Source organism: Pyrus communis, chromosome 11, assembly GCF_041283825.1.
Source record: "Pyrus communis isolate YQ-2024b chromosome 11, ASM4128382v1, whole genome shotgun sequence".
Classification (NCBI taxonomy): Eukaryota; Viridiplantae; Streptophyta; class Magnoliopsida; order Rosales; family Rosaceae; genus Pyrus; species Pyrus communis.
The window spans coordinates 5,822,786-5,841,611 of NC_142575.1; the positions used below are offsets into that span (position 1 = coordinate 5,822,786).

Consider the following 18,826-nt stretch of genomic DNA (forward strand, 5'->3'; position numbering starts at 1 on the left):
CTTTTAATACACATTTAAATAAAAAGAAACAAAATGAAAAGGAAAAGAAATAAAATAATTTGAAATAGAAATGAAAAATAAAGGTAAACTGACAACATAAGGTAATCAGCCATGGTAATACAAAATTATTATACTATCCTTAAACTTTGTAGTGCTATGAAATCTTCATTTTAGCTCTGATTTTCATTCTGCTTACACTCATGCATTCATATTGATACGCATTATGAGAAAATATTAAGATGATAGGTCATACATGCGTTTTCGCTGAGAATTTTTTTTATGGATTCTGCAATATGGCAGCCACGATTTACAGGGCCCACCATCGCAGAGCTCGATATCGGCCTAACTTGTGGAGCCACCATCGCAAAGAAGAAGAACCTGGAAAACTCAATCCTTGTCTTTTTCTTATATAAGTGTCGTTTTAGTGAACTGACAATTCCAACATCCAAAATACCACGATGTGAATTTTTTTTCATACTACAATTGGATTGTATCTTAAAATTATGAAGTTTTTCACTCAAAGTCTCATCTATGATCATAACTGGCTAAACTAATGAACCTTGTTTCTTTAAAAAGTTAACTATGATTAAAGAAATGGTTGGAAGGGTCTTGAACCCCCTTCGTTTTGGACATACAATATTATGAGTAAAAGTCCTTGTTTACAAGACAAGAAAAAGAACCTTATGCAAACTTAACTCATATGTGACAATCCAACAAGATCAAGAATTTTAAAGTAACTTGTGGCACAAGTAATCAAACCAGTAAATAACCAATAAAGATAATCTGTTATACAAAGATAACAGTAGCACGCTCAGATCTATATTAGTTTTGATTGTGAACCTCAATGCCTAGTAAAGGCACTACAAAGGCACATTTCAAACTAACAGCAAACTCATATTGCAGCAAACCTTGCCGACAGCCAAGAGAACCGAGGATCTGTGCGAGGGACAAGTCTAGGCCAAACATAAATAATAAGATTATGAAATGGAGTGGCAAAAAGAGAGTGATTTTGTGTAATTGTTTTTAAAATAATGACTCAATTTGATACTAATTTTGATTTACGTGCTTTAAAATAATAAAAAATTTCAAGTGAGGGAATAATTGGAAGACAGCTTTCGTTGTAATAACTAGGATTTAAACTTTTTGGTAAAGTTCGTGAGGTTTCATATTCAAAAGTAAAAGTTATGTTATTTTTCAGTTATTTGTCATTTCAATCTATATTTTTTCACCCAACCTACATTCCGCCTTCTCTCTCCTCTGTCTCACTTTCCGTTCGCAAAACATTTTTCTGAGTTTTTAGATTTTAAAGCTCGGATCAGTTTGAATGAAGGGAGTTTTAATAAAAAGCCCACGGTACTGTTCATTTTAACGAAAAATCATGGTACTATTCATTTTACTCTTTATTTTGTCCTTATCATTAAAACTCAAAATTTTCAAGCTCTTTTCATTAGTTTTCCTTTGAATGAAAAGTTTTAGGGTAAAGTACAAAAACTACCTCAACTAATGGGGTCACGATAGTTTCATATCTCATCTTTTAAAATTGACAATGTCATACCGCATCTTACGAATTTGTGACAATATCATACCTCCATCAATTTTTTTGTTAGTTTTTCTGTTAAGTGCTGATGTGGCAAGAGACAGGGACCACTTTCTATTAAAAAATTAATAAAATATTTAATATTTTTTAAATATTAAAATAAAAAAAATAAAAAAAAACCTTAGTGGTCCCTTCCCTCTCCCTCTCTCTCTCTCCATCTTCATCTGCTTAATCTTTAACACCCCAAAAAAAAAAAAAATTTGAAAACCCAATCCCACCCACCCCCCCCTCCCCCAGGAGAAGGGGGAAGAACCGAAGAAGAAGAAGAAGAAGAAGAAGGAGGAAAAAAAAAATGGAAACTGCAACCCAGAAAAAAAAAAAAAAAAAAAAAAAAAAGGAAACCGCACCAATTTCAATTTTTTTTTGTTCTTCTCCTTCTTCCTCCTTCTCCTCCTCCTTCTTCTTCTTCTTCCTTCTTCCAGGTTTTTTTTTTCCTCCTTCTTCTTCTTCGGTTCTTCCTCCTTCTCCTGGGGGAGGGGGGCAAGTGGGGTTGGGTTTTCAATTTTTTTTTTTTTGTGTTGTAGATGAAGATGGGGAGAGAGAGAGAGGGGGAGGGAAGGGACGACTAAGGTTTATTTATTTATTATTTATTATTTATTATTTATACTTTTATTTATTATTTTAATATTTAAAAAATATTAAATTTTTTTTTAGTTTTTAATCATATTTTATTAATTTTTTAATAAAAAGTGGTCCACGTCTCTTGCTACATCAGCACTTAACAGAAAAACTAATAGAAAAATTGACGGAGGTATGACATTGTCACAAATTCGTAAGATGCGGTATGATATTGTCAATTTTAAAAGATGAGGTATGAAACTGTCGTGACCTCAATAATTGAAGTAGTTTTACTTACCCAAAGTTTTAACCAAGCTTCTAAAACTGGAAAAAGGATTTCTAGGCAGCAAAAGGCAAGACCCTTGGCTTACAATTGAGATTTTATAGAAATGGCTTTGAGATTTGCTAGTTTAGGATTTTCCTTTATGGCTTTAAGATGGCGGTGGAAAATAGTTGTAGAGAGGGAGGGCGAAAAGGGACGATGAACAGAAGAGGAAAGAAATGCAATTTTTAATGGAGTATGATTCTCTTTCCTCTCTTTTTTTCCTCATCTTCCATCTCCTCCTATTTGAACAGTTATGGTTAAGTCACGTTAACATTTTATATTAATTTTTTATAACAAGAGAAAGACAAAATAAGAGAATGTGAGAGAAGATGATGGAAATAGGAGGGAAAAGAATCTTAGTCCATTTTTAACTCATAGGCAAAGGTACTTCCATGCTATTAACATAGGGATAACGTAATTTTTTAACTCACAAACAACTCATGAATAATTGTTCTTCGCTGAAGAAAAGAAGACCATAATTTTTGCTTGTTACCGCCACCTTTTGTAACCCTTGGCCCCATTTTGTCAACAAAATTGTAACAATGGTCCCTCAATATTAACCCAATTAAAACGTTGGTCCCTCAACTAAAGATGCGCAACCATTGGTCATTTAACTCATTAAAATGTACAAATACGGTTTTTTTCGTCTACTCCGTCAAAACGAGTCATAGTTAAATGACCATTATACCAATTGTGTTAAAGTTGAAGGACCGTTGCTCTAATTGGGTTAAAATTGCGGGACCATTTCTCCAATTAGGTTAGAGTTGAGCGACCATTGCAACAATTTTCTCATTTGATTTTTCTTATTTGTCTCTTGATTCAGCCTCACGTGAATGACACGTGTCTCATTTTGACGCAAGTTCTAACATAGTGGACGAAAATAACCATAGCTGCACGTTTTGATAAGTTAAGGAACCAATGATCACATATTTTTAGTTAAGGAACTATTGTGAGCAACTCTTAATTTGCTTTCTTCGCAGGCAGGCGAATTGGAGACAATAGTATGCTTTTGAAGGAGTTTCTTAAAAATTACCATAGAAATAATGGTCTTGCTAGATGTGCATTGCTTATGATACCAGGTTGGAAAATGGGTTACTAGGATTAGGCTGGTTCATAGTTCGATTCCATTTAATTGTAATTGGAAGGAAAAAAAAGAACATTTTTAATTACTAAAAATGTATTCAATAACTTTAAAAACACTATCAAAACGAATCCGTACAAAATTTATATGCTACGATTAATAGTAGGCCAACTATTGTTCGAAATAGATTACCAATTCTAATTGTGATGTTTGTACCGTGAAATAATGTGATGCCACGAACGAATGAGGATGGCTCAAGCCATGATTGTGCCTTGAGAATTTGGGGTTGGGAAGCAATGCATCCAATTTTCTTTCACTTTATCCTTCTTTTTGTTGAAGAGAATACCAAGTGGTTCGTAAGCAAAGTATCCAAATCTTTTTCACTTTTTTCTTGATAAAGAGAAATACAAAATGGGTTCGAAAGCAATGCAGCCCATTCTCTTTCACTTTGTCTTTTTCTTGTTCAAAGAGAATAAAAATACCTTGCTTCAGAATCACCTCCTCTTGAGGTAATGCTCATTAAATATATATTTTTTGCTTCTCTATTTATACTGTTGGAAAACTCTTATTAACCCTTCCCCATTGAAGTTATTATCTGCTCATATATTTGCATTGCTGAGGTAACATAATATGTCATCCTTGTGCATGATACCATTCAACATTCATTTGTTCTAGCAAATTCGTGAAGTACCAATGTTAGTACCAGACACATAACTTGTTGCTGAATAAGGCATATATTTCAGAATTTCACTTTTACTCTGCGAAACTGTTGCATTGGGTTGATTTACAATACAGGTACTTATGTACATCTTGAAAACTCTATTTGTTTTCAATATTTGTTGTTTTAGGTGTTTATTTTTACCCATGTGTGACTAAGAAACAAAAGTGTTGGTTTTACATTATATTTTCTAGCAAATTCGTGAAGCACCAGGTCTAGTACCAGACATATTGTTGTTGAACAAGGCATAGATTTCAAAATTTCATTTTTTCTCTATCAGATGGTTACATTGGGTTGATTTACAATACAGGTATGTATGTACTTCTTAGAAACTCCATTTCTTTTCAATATTTGTTGTTTTAGGTGTTTGTACTATATGTTTTTGTGTTTTGATGTTCATCCACATCAACTGAAATTGAGCTAATCCCCCCCTTATAATTGAATTTTTATTTTTCTCACTCAATACAAAAAGTTTGAAATCGCATCTACTATATGGTGCTGAAATGTAAACTATTCAAAATTTGCATGCTGTAAAATAATAATGAGTAAATAAATATACACATGCACTGAAACCATCAATTGAAAATATGACTTTACCCCCTTGAAATTCAATTTTCTTTAACTAAAACTCACCGTAGTAAATTTTCCTAACAAAAACTCAGTGACTTTACATATATATTTTTTTGCTTCTCCTATTTATATTGTTAGAAAACTTCTTATTATCTTTTCCCCATTGAAGTTATATGTTCATATATTTGCATTGCTGTGCATAATCCGCCCTCCTTGTGCATGCTAACATTCAAATTTTCTACCAAATTCGTGAAGCACCACTACCAGTACAGACATATGATTTGTTGCTGAACAAGGCATAGATTTCAAAATTTCAATTTTACTCTGCCGGACAATTGCATTGCTCTGTCGTACAGTTGTATTGCGTTGATTTACGATACAGGTATGTACGTCCTTCTCGAAAACTCTATTTCTATCCAATATTTGTTGTTTTAGGCGTTTGTTTTTATCCTACCTGACCAAGAAACAAAAGTGTTAGTTTTACATTCTAGTGCCCGCCGAATATTCTATTTCAAGCTCCAGCTCAACAATTTTATTGATTAGGTTTTGACTTCACAAAATTTTGTATTTTTATATGCCTAAAATACCCCTAGTAACTTATGTCAGATTAAAAACAAATTTTAATATCATGATTTCATTGCATATTATTAATAAAAGTATATGATTCTAGGGTTTTCATTTGTTTTTTTTTTTCCTTTTTAAATTGCTTAGTTGCTTTTCAAATTTGCATAAATTAGGATTTTTTTTTTTTTTGGGTTTAGTTTTTCCGTTTTCAAAATATGTGAGCATTAGTTACCAACAAAATATAAGAATGTTATTTTTTTTTTTCAAAATTATTTAATTATATTCTATATAAATATGGGTAAATTATTTTACTACACATATATAATAAAAATAAAATATGCTTAATGTATATGCAATAATACATGCAAAATAATTTACCTACAACATAAAGGATGTGATTTGGTTCAAGATTTATTTTACCTATATTTCACATATAGGTATGCGGAAATTATTTTATGTAGATTAAAGTACCTACTTAAAGATAAAGAATGTGATTTGGTTCAAGATTTAATCTACAATTATTTCAAATATATAGATATAAGTAAGGGGAATTTTGATCTAGGTGCAACATCCCTATCATTTAGACTTTTTATTAAACTATTTTCTACAATTTTAGGGCCACGTTTTCTAAAATGTCCTCTTTTCGAAATTCAAAATTACATGAAGTGCCATTGATCCACCAATTTATTCAAAAAGTAGCTCCGTAATCTAGCATTCTTCAAACCAAATTTATTATTTTTATTAATCCAAAACAAAGAGACATATTATTAAGTTATCAACCAATGATATGTGATATGTACCAAAAATTAAAATTAAACAAACCAAAACTAAAATCAAACGTACCATAAACTAGAATTAAACGTACCAACACTAAAACTAAATGTACCAATCAACCATATATACAAAATAATTCTCTCAATAAAATGTAGACATAATAATTTTAAAAATATAAACATCCACCAATTTCATTATCTTGAAGGTAAAATTATATTTTAATTTTAGGAGGAAAAAAAATATTTTTTACAAAGAAATTATAACAAAGAGATAATTTGATAAATATTTTGAATGAAGAAATTATAACAAAGATATAATTTGATAAGCATCAGGCGGGACTTTGCAGAAAGCTTCATCGTTACGGGTTTGAGCTAAGCGATACTTAAGCCTTAAGGTATGAGTCATAGAGGAAAACTAACAAAGATCAACACAAAACTCAAACAAAAGATAAAAATAGAGAAAAAAATTGATAAGTTTTCTGGCTGGGCTCAAAACTGTCATAAACAGTAGTTGATGGGCTTGAAATTTGAAACGAACCATGAGGGCTGCTGGCAAAAAAAAATTAAAAAAAAAAAAAACGTAGTGGAGGTGTGAGGTCTTTGGTAATGGGATGAGGAAGAATGAAAAAACAATAAAACAAAAATATAAAGAAATAAAAGAACTAAAAAATCCCTGATATATCACGTTGCTTACAGTGTAAAAGCTTGCAATAATGTGGCTCAAGTTCGCCAAAAAGAGAGAATCGAACCTAAGACCTTTAATTTAGAAGTGAATAGAAATACTACTAAACTGTAGTACTAAGTAATAATACAATTTAGATTTAAAGAAGACAAAAATAATGATTATTGATGTTGTGTTGGGGTGCTGCTTTGGTTTAGGCATTAGAGCACTGAGCGCGAGACTTACAAAAGCCAGCAACAAAGAGGAGCATTCCAGCCGTAGTCTTTGATTTCAGAAGGAAATGGAAATTATAATTGCAATTGCCTCAAAAATTGGAGAGTCCTTGGTCACACCAATAGGAACAGAGTTTGGCTATTCGGTTAATTACCATTCCAACCTTGAAAGTCTTAAGGGTGAGATAAAAAAGCTTTTTGACAAGAGAGATAGAGTGCAGGGATTGGTAGATGCTGCCAAAAGGAACGGTGAAATCATCAAACCTGATGTTCAGAGTTGGCTAAAGAATGTGAACGACGACCTCGTCAAAAAAGTGTTGCAGTTTGAGGATGAAATTAACAAGAAAAGGCGATGTGTGTATCGATGGAGCTTGAGTCGGAGAGCCTATAAGATTACACAACGTGTTCTTCAGCTCCAAAACGAAGAAAGAATTGAAAATGTGGCCCATCGTGCACCTCGGTCAACATTCGAAAAAGGTTTTAAGGATTTTAAGTCCAGAATGGCGAACATGAATGAGGTGATAGAGGGTTTGAAGAGGGAAGAAGTACGAATGATCGGGATTTGTGGAATGGGGGGTGTGGGTAAAACCACAATGGTAAAAGAAATCATCACAAGATTGGAAAAACTGAAACTGTTTGATAAAATTGTGATGGCAACTGTGTCTCAAAGTCCAAGTATTAGGACGATCCAGTCGGAAATTCCAGACGAAATAGATTTGAAATTTGAGGAGGAATCCAAGCCCGGAAGAGCACTAAAGCTACATGGAAGACTCATGGAAATAAAAAGGATCCTGATTGTATTAGATGATGTCTGGACAGAGCCTGATTTTGAGGCTATTGGACTCCCTTCTGCAGATGCTCATAAAGGGTGCAAAGTTTTGTTGACATCACGAGATTGGGAAGTCTGCAACAGGATGGGAAGTCAACCAATTATTGCAGTCCCGACTTTAACAACAGAAGAATCACAGGAGCTCTTTCGAGAAATGGTAGGTGAATCCTTCAATGATCCTGATTTACGTTCCATTGCAAAAGATGTCGTGAAGGAATGTAGAGGTTTACCTATTGCAATTGTAACTGTTGGAAAAGCCCTAGAAAAGAAAAACAAAAGTGAATGGGATGATGCCCTTAATCAGCTGCGAAATTCTACCCCAGTGAACATCCCTGGAGTGAATGACAAAGTTTATTCTAGCATAAAATGGAGTTATGATAGATTGGAGAGTGATGAAGCCAAGTCATGTCTTTTACTTTGTTGTTTATTTCCAGAAGATTATGATATTCCAATTGAGTATTTGGTTCGATATGGGTGGGGTCGAGGATATTTTAGCAACTGCTCTACTTTGGAAGATACAAGAAATAGAGTGCATTCGTTGGTTGCCCAACTACAAAGAAGGTTTTTGTTACTAGATGGTGGCAAGAGTGAGACTACAAAAATGCATGACATAGTTCGCGATGTTGCCATATCGATTGCTTCAAGAGATCCACATCGATTTCTGGTAAGAAGTCATGTTGAAAATAAAGAGTGGCCAAATTTAGCTACATATGACACAATCTCACTGGTTGGCGATCTGGAGATTCCAATTGGTTGCCCAAAACTTGAGCTTCTACAGACGATGAAAGGACGTTTTTCAAAAGGTAGCATGGACATCATTTGTAATGCGATGAAAGAACTAAAGGTTTTAGCTTTGGTGGAAATGGAAGACCTAGGCTCATCAAGATCACTAGGAGTACTGAAGAACCTGCGGACCTTGTGCCTAGATGGGTCTGACTTTGATGGCATGTCTACTGATGTTATTGGGAGTTTGGAGAATTTAGAAATCCTCAGCTTTCGGGATTGTTTTTACATGTGTGAGTTGCCGAGGGAAATTGGACGACTTAAACAGTTGAGGTTGTTAGATACGACAAACTGCTGGAATCTTAAGGTGATTCCACATGGTATCTTCTCCGGCTTATGTAGACTTGAAGAGTTGTATATGATGGGTAGCTTCGATAAATGGGACCTTGGAACAGGAAGAGAAGATAAGAGGATGGCAAGCATTTCTGAGGTGATGTCTCTGTCTCATCATTTGAAGGTTCTATCCATAAATGTCATCCACTTGTTGCCAAAAGACTTAGTCTTGAAAAGCCTAACAATAAAATTCCATATATTCTTGGGAACTGGGGAAAAGGGATTTTGTGAGATGATCGATAGACGTGCTGAAAGTGATGCAAGGAAGTTGATGATGATGACAGCTTATGCGTTCGAAAATTGTTTGGTGATTGATGAAAGTGATGCAAGCAAGTTGATGGAGAGTCAAGCAGTTAGACTTATATTGAAAAAATCTAAAAAATTGACTTTGCACAATGTTAAGAATTTCTCTGCCCTCACTGATTTAGACGAAGAGGGATTTCAAGATTTGAAAGTTTTGTATCTTGATAAGTGTCCAAATATCGAGTATCTTGTAAATGGAACAAGTGCACTCTTTCCTCGCAAACAATCAATTGGTCCGCTTCCGAATAGCTTTTTGACCAACCTAAGATTCCTTCAATTGTCAGGTTGTGGTGTCTTAAAATATGCCTTTTCACTATCAGCAGCGAAAAACTTGGTACAACTCCAGGAATTAGCTATTGGTGGATGTTATCAAATGGAAGAAATTGTGTCAAAGCAGGGGAGAGAACACGATGAGGAAGCCGATATGATATCTTTTCATAAATTAACCAATTTGAATCTCTTGGGTCTACAGAATTTGGTTGGTTTCTTCCAAGCTAACAAGCTATACTCCAACCAAGAGGTATGTCCCACTCTCCAATCTCTATGATATGAGGAGGCAGCCGATATGTGGAAATTTGAAATTCTTACGAAATGCTTAAGTTGGTGCATAATTTTTCTTTAACTGATAATGATTTTTCTTTTTCAGGAAACAACGCCAGGGGTTGAGCATCAATCTGCAGGAATATTTGAAAAAGCAATATTTCCATCAAAGTGCATTTCATGGTTTCCAAGTTTAGAAGAGGTAGAGTTGTCTGAAATGGAGTTTGAAGGCGTGCTATTTGATCTGAAAATCCATATAGTTATGGATGGGCAGACAGCTCCAACATGTCCCCAGTTACGTAAGTTGAAGATGCTCTTTTGTTCGTTTACACACTTGTGGAAAAACATTCCGTCTGGATTCCAGGGCTTCCAAAATTTGAGATATTTGAAATTGACAAATTGTTCTGGAATAAATTATGTGTTCTCGCATTTAATTGCCCGAGAACTTTTGAATCTTGAAAAGGTAAAGATATCAGGATGTCGGGACATTGAAACTATAGTCAGAATCACAGAGGAAAATGAAGAAGAGGCGACAAAAGACATGATTTTGTATCCGAGGAAACTGAACACATTTGAACTAAAATACCTGCCTCGTCTCACAAGTCTTTGTCCAGCGGGATCTACATTTCTATGGTCATCCACAAAAAATATGCACGTGGAAGAATGTGACAAATTGAAGACATTGGGTGCTGTAATTCCACAAAGAAAGAAGTTAGCGAATAAGTCTGAGAAGGATTCAACAAGTCATGATTTCAGCACCTCTCCAACACGTTCATCAAATTGGTGCCCTGATGGATGTGGATGCATACCATATTCAAGACCAAACGCCCAACGCCCCATTGAAATATTGCCACGTCCAATTAATCTGGAGGTAAGCTTTTAAATCAGGTTCAATTAACCCCTATAATTACAACTTTTAATTAGTATTGTATCATCTTGTTGATCGTGTTTAATTTTCTAGGTTACACCAACTAATCTGGAGGACTCAAATGATGATGATAATCTCGAAACTCTTTATGTAATTGACTGTAATTCAATGGAAGTGATTTTCCAACTCAAGGGACCAAAGCATGAAGAAAGTAGTCACTCCGTTGAAGCATTCAAAAAATTGAGGTTCTTCTTGTTACGTACGTTACCAAGTTTAACGCGTGTTTGGGAGACAGGTAGCTCACAACCAATGTTCACAGGAAGCAGTTTCGGAAACTTGAAATCGCTGTCGGTCGATCATTGCAACCAGTTGAAATACTTGTTTTCTTCGTCCATAGTCAAACTTCTTGCGAGTGTAGAGGACATAGAAGTTAACAAGTGTAAGCAGATGGAAGAAATCGTTGCCGCAGAAGAAGAAACAGCTGAAATAATTACATTACCGAAAGTGAAGTCCATCAAGCTTAAAAGTCTGCCAAAACTCAAGTATTTTTGTGGCGAAGCTTACACTTTGAAGTTGCCGTCTTTGGAGTTATTGAAGGTTATTAATGTGCAAGACTTAAGGCCATTTGATTCTAAGCTTGTTGACACGCATAATCCCCGATTGCAAGTAAAACCCGCATTTCGACAGGAATGGACAAGGTATGCTTTAGATTAATGTTTCTAATTTGCAATCACTTTTGTGTCCACCTGGAAGACCGCATCATCAATATACAACCACTAAACCAACAAAGATTTTCTCCTAAACAGTAATGCTTCAAGTTGTTTGTTCCAACTCTTTCGATCCTTAATGTTTTTACGAAGGACTGAAGAATAGCTAGGTTGATAATTTACAGTCAGTGAGCTATATATGCTCAATCTTAAATTTCTATTTATTCAACCAACATATACGTTCTGGTTTTGAGCTACAAGCATAATATGGCAAACACCACCATAATTTTTACTACAAATTTAGGGAAAGCATAATCCACAGTTCATATTTAGTTTGACAAAAGATTTCTCAAAATTTAGTCAAATACCATATAAATGTGCATATGTTCACACTAAAGTGTATTTAAGTAATTTTATTTTTTAAAACTCAACTCTATCTCAAGAAAACATCTGTCTTTTAGGTGAGAGTATTACGAATTCTATGGGGAGGATGAAGATGACTAACACAATTGATTGATCAAGCACAAAGGTTAGCATGTTTCCATCTCCAACTTCTTTTAGGTTTAGTAAAAACTGATGAAATTATCTATAAAGTACTCAAAAAATTATTCTACCATGTTTTATAGAATATATACATACATGGATAGTACTTAAAAAATTGAACAATAAGGATCGTCAAACCACATTCTGCTACCTAATTGATTTTTTTGAGGTACCCAATGCAAGTCGATCTATAATATGCAAGTACTAACCTTGAGAAGCCATTGATATGAACAAGATTGAACCATGATCAGCAACGAACAAGCAAAGATCTTCATCTCTCTCTACACGCCTTATGCACTCCTATATGGGGTAGTGTTTTGTGCTAGAATAATGTGTATAAAAGTGGGACATAAGCCTTATATTTATAGGTGAGAGTATTAGGTTTCTCGCCCATAAAGAAAACCCTAATACAGATCTTTAGCACCTCTAAAATCCATGAACTAATAGGATTGATATTCCCAAAAATTATTGCTATACTTCACCATAAGTAATCCGGAATAATCAAATATTACTTCCTTTCTTTTATCCTTAATCAATTAGGACTCCTATATAGATGTAAGCCCAATAAAAGTCTTACACCCAATAGCAGTTAAGATGGAAGAAGCTTTTCGGATTGGCAACTGCCTCAAGAAACCTTTATCAGATTCCACATTAATATTGGAATAACCTTTTTCTGTTAGCATGTCTCACCTACAACAAGCATAACCGTTTTGAGAAACACATATACAATAAACATAACTGTAGTGCTCAGTGACTTGAAAATTAATTTTGTCCTTAAACCGCTATTTTCTGAAACACATATACAATAAGCATTACCATTTCAACTTATTCCAACTTCAGTGATTTCTAATATTCTCCAATGCATGCAGGACAAGAGTTTACAGAACGTTGTGGCTTCAGCAATTCGTTTACCATATCATATGTACAAGCCAATAAAAGGTCATTTGTTGCACCAGAATTTCATTCCAAAAATACTATTTATGTTGCTTATTTTATGTATTATAAATTTCGATTGTGATTGTAACTGTTTGTTTCTAAATTAGAGTTTGCTTATTTGTTATGATAATTTGGAAAAGTTGTCTCTAGCTACCAATATTTGCATTTCAATTTATAATGCTAAAAGTTCTGTAATACCATACACGTAAAAGATGAATGACATGTTTGTAGAATGACACATGTAATATTGATCATACACATGTAAGCTAAATAATATTATCATGTTCTTACTTTCCTATGCTTAGCCTAGCCGCAACTAATGTAGGCTGAATAATATGATCATTCACTATAAGGTCTGATATTAATTCATAAAATCTGATTTTCCCCTAAACATAACGGAAATCATATTTATCTAGGCATGCTTAATATTTGATAAAGAAAAAACATTTCTTAAATAAATGTCCTCCCATGAGGAGCCTTGTCTACCAAATACGTAAGTTCAAGCAACTTCAAGAGAGAATTTCCTCCACATGAAGTCTTAAACATCTACTGGACAACTACAGTAAACAAGGAATCAGGCTAAGCTATTGCCTTCATCATAACATGATTTTGGCCCCCATTTTCTAATTCCGTACCACATTTTCACATTCTTTCCATGAATTTTATAATTCCTATGCAAAAGTGTTCCAATGAATTATAAAATTCCTATGAATTTTATAATTTTATAATTTTATAATTCCTATTCACAACAATACAAGGTTCTACAGAGTTCAAGCCTACACCATGTTATAGACATGCTTCAACCGAGAACGTAATCGTTAGGGGTTTCAACAACTTCACAGATACAATAATTCACATAAGTCTCATCTCCGACATTCACACACAAAATCGAATAAAATTCGAAATCAAGAATCAATCCCAAAACTGAAAGTTGAAAATTTGGAAAAAGAACTTACATTGGAGAACAGCCCACGAGAAGAGGATCATTTCTACCTCTTGGGTCGAGGTCCAATTCCGGTGATATTGACCGGAAGTTGGCCGGTTTTGGTCACCGTTTCTTAAATTAGAAATTGAGGAAAATCGCCTACGAATTTATAGAAACTAACTTGGGGATTGGATGAAGGACGGCAAGAGCATTCTGGATGTGTAGTTTGAGAGCCTTTGGTGACCCGTGGACGACAGAGCTTTTGTGTCGGCACTCGGCAGTCGTCGGCTTGCTGTTTAATGGGGCTTCTGTTGCAGCGCAAAAGAGGAGAAAGGATACCGGAGGAGGAGAGAAAATGGTTTCTCCTACTTTTTTTATCTTAATTCTTTTATACATTTATTTTATGGAATAAACTCTATTATTTATCACTAAAAGTGCGTTCGGTACGTGAGATAGGACGGAACACGTTTTGATGATAATAATGACTAGAAGTACGATAGTTTAAATTCGTCTTTAATAATAATTGAACATAAAATCTTTCACTTACAAATTACAAATAAAAAGGAATACATTAATTTTTTGCCAATTTTAATACACATCTAAATAAAAAGAGAAAATAAAAAGGAAAGAAATAAAATAATTTGAAATAGAAATGAAAAATAAAGGTAATCTGGCAGCATAAGGTAATCTGCCATGGTAATACAAAATTATCATACTATCCTTAAACTTTATAGTTCCGTGAAATCTTCATTTATAGTTCCGTGGAATCTTACTGTAAGTGACTGTAATTCAATGGAAGTGATTTTCCGTGGTAATACAAAATTATCATACTATCCTTAAACTTTATAGCTCCGTGGAATCTTACTGTAAGTGACTGTAATTTAATGGAAGTGATTTTCCAACTAAAGGGATCGAAGCATGAAGAAAGTAGTCACTCCGTTGAAGCATTCAATAAATTGAGGTCCTTCGAGTTACAGAAGCTGCCAAGTTTAACGCGTGTTTGGGAGACGGGTAGTTCACAACCGATGTTGACAGGAAGCAGCTTCGGAAACTTGAAATCGCTGCGGGTCTATTATTGCAACCAGTTGAAATACTTGTTTTCATCGTCCATGGTCAAACTTCTTGTGATTAAACAAGAAAAACTTTACACTACTCAAACTTGCAATCACTCAAACTACAAGCATTATAAACAAACAAGGAATCTCCAACACAAACAAGGAATCGACAGGAAGGACGAACACAATTGATTGATCAAGCACAAAGGTTAGCATGTTTCCATCTCCAACTTATCCATATAGCACTCAAAAAATATTCTACCATGTTTTATATAATATATACATACATGTATAGCACTTGAAAAATTGAACAGTTTGGATCTAAAACCACAATCTGCTACCTGATTCATTTTTCCGAGGTAGCTAATAGCAGTTAAGGTGTGAGGAAGAAACATTTCAGATTACCAACTGCCTCAAGAGAAACCTTTATCAGAAACACATATACAATAAACATAACCGTAGTGCTAAGTGGCTTAAAAATTAATTGAGTCCTTAACCCCCTATTTTTGGAAACACATATACAATAAGCATAAGCGTTTCAACTTATTCCAATTTCAGTGATTTCTAATATTCTCCAATGCATGCAGGAAAAGAGTTTAAAGAACGTTGTGGCTACAGCAATTCGTTTACTATATCATATGTACAAACCAATAAAAGGACATTTGTTGCACCAGAATTTCATTCCAAAAATACTATTTATGTTGCTTATTTTATGTACCATAAATTTCGATTGCGATTATTACTGTTTGTTTCTAAATTTGCATCATTTGTGTTTGCTTATTTGTGCTCGAGTTCTTGTATTGCCATTTATAATGATAATTTGGAAAAGTTCTGTAATACCATACACGTATAAGATGAATGACATGTTTGTAGAATGACACATGTAATATTGATCATACACATGTAAGCTAAATAATACCATTCACTATAAGATCTGATATTAATTCATAAAATCTGGTTTTCCCCTAATATTTATCTAGGCATGCTTAATATTTGATAAAGAAAAAACATTTCTTAAATAAATGTCCACTCACACCTCAGGTTAGCTCTCCCTTGAGTAGCCTTGTCTACCAAATAGGTAAGTTCAGGCAACTTCAAGAGAGAATTTCCTCCACATTAAACATCTACTGGACAGCAGGCAATTTAAAACCAAAGTAAGCTGCTGAATACAACTACAATAAACAAGGAATCAGGCTAAGCTATTGCCTTCATCATAACATGATTTTGACCCCCATTTTCTAATTTCGTGCCACATTTTCACATTCTTTCCATGAATTTTATAATTCCTACGCAAAAGAGTTCAATCCCACATCATGCTATAGACATGCTTCAACTATCAACCGGGAACGTAATCGTTAGGGATTTCAACAACTTCACAGATACAACAATTACCATAAGTCTCATCTCCGACATTCACACACAAAATCGAATAAAATTCGAAATCAAGAATCAATCCCAAAACTGAAAGTTGAAAATTTGGAAAAGGAACTTACATTGGAGAACAGCCCACGAGAAGAGGATCATTTCTACCTCTTGGGTCGAGGTCCAATTCCGGCGATATTGGCCGGAAGTTGGCCGGAAAACCCTGGGTCACCGTTTCTTAAATTTGAAGTTGAGGAAAATCGCCTACGAATTTATAGAAACTAACTTGGGGATTGGATAAAGGACGGCAAGAGCATTCTAGATGTGTAGTTTGAGAGCCTTTGGTGACCCGTGGATGACAGAGCTGTTGCGTCGGCACTCGGCAGTCGTCGGCTTGCTGTTTAATGGGGCTCCTGTTGCAGCGCAAAACAGAAGGAGGGAGGATACGGGAGGAGGAAAGAAAATGGGTTTATCCCACTTTTTACATCTTAATTCTTTTCCCCCTTCTTTTTTTTTTTTTTTTTTTTTTTTGTTTGTGGGAGTAAATGATATTATCTATCATCAAAAGTACGTTTGATATGTGAGATGAGACAGAACATGTTTTGATAATAATAATAATGACGAGATGTAATATAATTCAAATTCGCATGTAATGATAATCGAATATAAGATTTTCCACATACAAGTTACGAATAAAGAAGAATATCATTAATTTTTTTTTCACTTTTAATAAACATCTAAATAAAAAGAAACAAAATGAAAAGGAAAAGAAATAAAATAATTTGAAATAGAAATGAAAAATAAAGGTAAACTGACAGCATAAGGTAATCAATCATGGTAATACAAAATTATTATACTATCCCTAAACTTTGTAGTGCAGTGGAATCTTTATTTTAGTTCTAAAATTCGTTCTGCTTATGCTCACACGATCATATTGATGAGCACTACAAGAAAATATTAAGATGATAGGTCATATGAAAGTTTTCCCTGAGAATGTTTTTGATGGATTTTGCAATATGGCAACCATGATTTGCAAAGCCCACCATTGCAGAGCTCTGTATCGGCCTGACTTGTGGAGCCACCATCGCAAAGAAAAAGAACCTAGAAAGCTCAATCCTTGTCCTTTTCTTTTATAAATGTCGTTTTAGTGAACCGAATGTTCCGATTCCAACATCCAAAATACCACAATGTGAATTTTTTTCATACTACAATTGGATTGTATCTTAGAATTATCAAGTTTTGGAGCATTGATTATGCCATCATGCAGCTTTGTGTTGGATTTCGTTAGAGATCGTAATTAATCAATCACCCCTTCTGTGTCTCCCTTCAAAAGCTCAAATTGAAACCTAAACTCCCTAGCAAATAAGAGCCCAATTTGACAACCAAAATCTTCATCGTTCGGGCATCAATGTTCTCTTAAATTCGCTATGAGCAAACCGTCATGAAATCTCCTTCATGGACATCTCATAAACTTAGAACGATACAGAGAAGATTAGTGTGATTTCTACGCTAGGATTACACATATGAATCGCAAAATAGTTCCTCCTCCACTCTTTGATTCTCTCTTTCATTGGCTAACAATATTTTCCTCTACCTTTTCATCCTAAGTAAGAAATGAGCATTTGTCAGCATCTTTCTGAAAATTTCACATTTGACCTTAATTTATCTATTTAGCACTATTTGACCAAATGACAAATTTTGATTGTCTAAATATTTATATCAAACTACAAATAATATTGATATTATATATTTATAATGTGACTGGAATTGTAGTACCCAACATCTCTATCTTGAAATAAATTTTGTTGTCTATGAAGTGGCCAACTCGACCCTCTCTTATACTCTTTAGTCCGGTCCATTTTGAGTTTGTGTAAATATATCATTGTTTAACAATTGACATTTAGTATTGCGATTTAATAGTATTCATTCTTAGGTTCGAATCTTAGGAATGACGAGTTTATGTAAATATATAATTGTATTAAAGAAAAACAAAAAAATGTTTTTTTTTTTTTTGGTTGAACAAATACACGAAAATGCCTTTAAGCCCAAAGTGCCCCCTACCCTGTCGCTGCCTACAAAGTTCCTTCCTCGCCCTTGTTTCCCTCCCTTTCTCTCTCTCAGGCGTTTGAGGACTCAAAAACTCCCTCTCTCTCACTCTTTGCTTCCTCAGTAAATTTAATCCAATGGATTTTTTGTGTACCCTTGCAGTAATACAAGAAGACTTTTGTAGTATTTCTGATTGTTGGATGATACTGGAATAATTATTAGGATTTTGAAGAATTTCTGGTTCGTATGATATATGTGCTAAAAGACCCAAAATTTTGAAGCAGAGCGGCCATGGAAGGTGCTTGAAAAGAAAATCATCTGATGAGTCAATGGAGTCGTCATCGTCTCCAAAAGAGAACGACAAAAGCTCGAAACAAGCTTGTGTCGAAATCAACTTGGAAGAGTCCCTTGCTGCGCACTCGAATTTGGGATTACCATCCTAAGTTCGAAGAGCATATATACAAAAGGGTCATTTTCTGACTCGAGACCATGACTTTCCCAACAAGAGTATTAGTA

At 34.3% G+C, this 18,826-nt stretch overlaps 2 protein-coding genes, 2 long non-coding RNA genes and 1 other non-coding gene across 6 annotated transcripts in view; 4 read left to right on the plus strand and 1 right to left on the minus strand.

The window, feature by feature from the left end:
• The window catches only part of LOC148692761 (putative disease resistance protein At4g27220), a 91,669-nt gene extending 78,566 nt beyond the window's left edge, over positions 1-13,103 (plus strand). Inside the window, exons 2-3 of the mRNA XM_088679061.1 lie at positions 11,928-11,972; positions 12,856-13,103. Of these exons, the coding sequence (XP_088535187.1) occupies positions 11,928-11,947 (20 nt within the window). The 3' untranslated portion in view covers positions 11,948-11,972; positions 12,856-13,103. The remainder of the gene's footprint in view (positions 1-11,927; positions 11,973-12,855) is intronic.
• Positions 4,209-12,532, plus strand: LOC148692771 (disease resistance protein At4g27190-like). Of its 2 annotated transcripts, XM_088679058.1 has the most exons (7): positions 4,209-4,356; positions 4,474-4,589; positions 5,105-5,231; positions 7,066-9,848; positions 9,975-10,739; positions 10,830-11,434; positions 11,905-12,532. In XM_088679058.1, the coding sequence occupies exons 4-7, from the start codon at positions 7,149-7,151 to the stop codon at positions 11,906-11,908; spliced, it is 4,074 nt and encodes a 1,357-aa protein (XP_088535184.1). In that variant the 5' UTR covers positions 4,209-4,356; positions 4,474-4,589; positions 5,105-5,231; positions 7,066-7,148; the 3' UTR covers positions 11,909-12,532. The 2 variants fall into 2 exon arrangements, with proteins under 2 accessions (XP_088535184.1, XP_088535183.1); XM_088679057.1 differs by lacking the exons at positions 4,209-4,356; positions 4,474-4,589; positions 5,105-5,231; positions 11,905-12,532 and having other exon boundaries at positions 7,128-9,848; positions 10,830-11,450.
• LOC148692772 (uncharacterized) lies at positions 12,315-14,714 on the minus strand. The gene is made up of 2 exons (XR_015952946.1): positions 13,879-14,714; positions 12,315-12,676 (listed from the first exon to the last, which is right to left on the minus strand). It is a non-coding gene; the product is annotated as an uncharacterized LOC148692772 (long non-coding RNA).
• Positions 14,715-14,974: 260 nt separating this feature from the next.
• On the plus strand, positions 14,975-15,641 carry LOC148692773 (uncharacterized). The gene is made up of 2 exons (XR_015952951.1): positions 14,975-15,110; positions 15,490-15,641. It is a non-coding gene; the product is annotated as an uncharacterized LOC148692773 (long non-coding RNA).
• A 2,069-nt stretch (positions 15,642-17,710) lies between these two features.
• LOC137743948 (U6 spliceosomal RNA) lies at positions 17,711-17,814 on the plus strand. The gene has a single exon (XR_011069554.2). It is a non-coding gene; the product is annotated as a U6 spliceosomal RNA (small nuclear RNA).
• Positions 17,815-18,826: the final 1,012 nt, after the last annotated feature.

Coding starts and splice junctions, on each gene's coding strand:
- LOC148692771 (XM_088679057.1), top strand. CDS start 7,149: ATGGAAATTATAATTGCAATTGCCTCAAAAATTGGAGAGTCCTTGGTC. Junction 9,849..9,974: donor AGCTATACTCCAACCAAGAG/GTATGTCCCACT, acceptor TTTCTTTTTCAG/GAAACAACGCCAGGGGTTGA. Junction 10,740..10,829: donor CACGTCCAATTAATCTGGAG/GTAAGCTTTTAA, acceptor TTAATTTTCTAG/GTTACACCAACTAATCTGGA.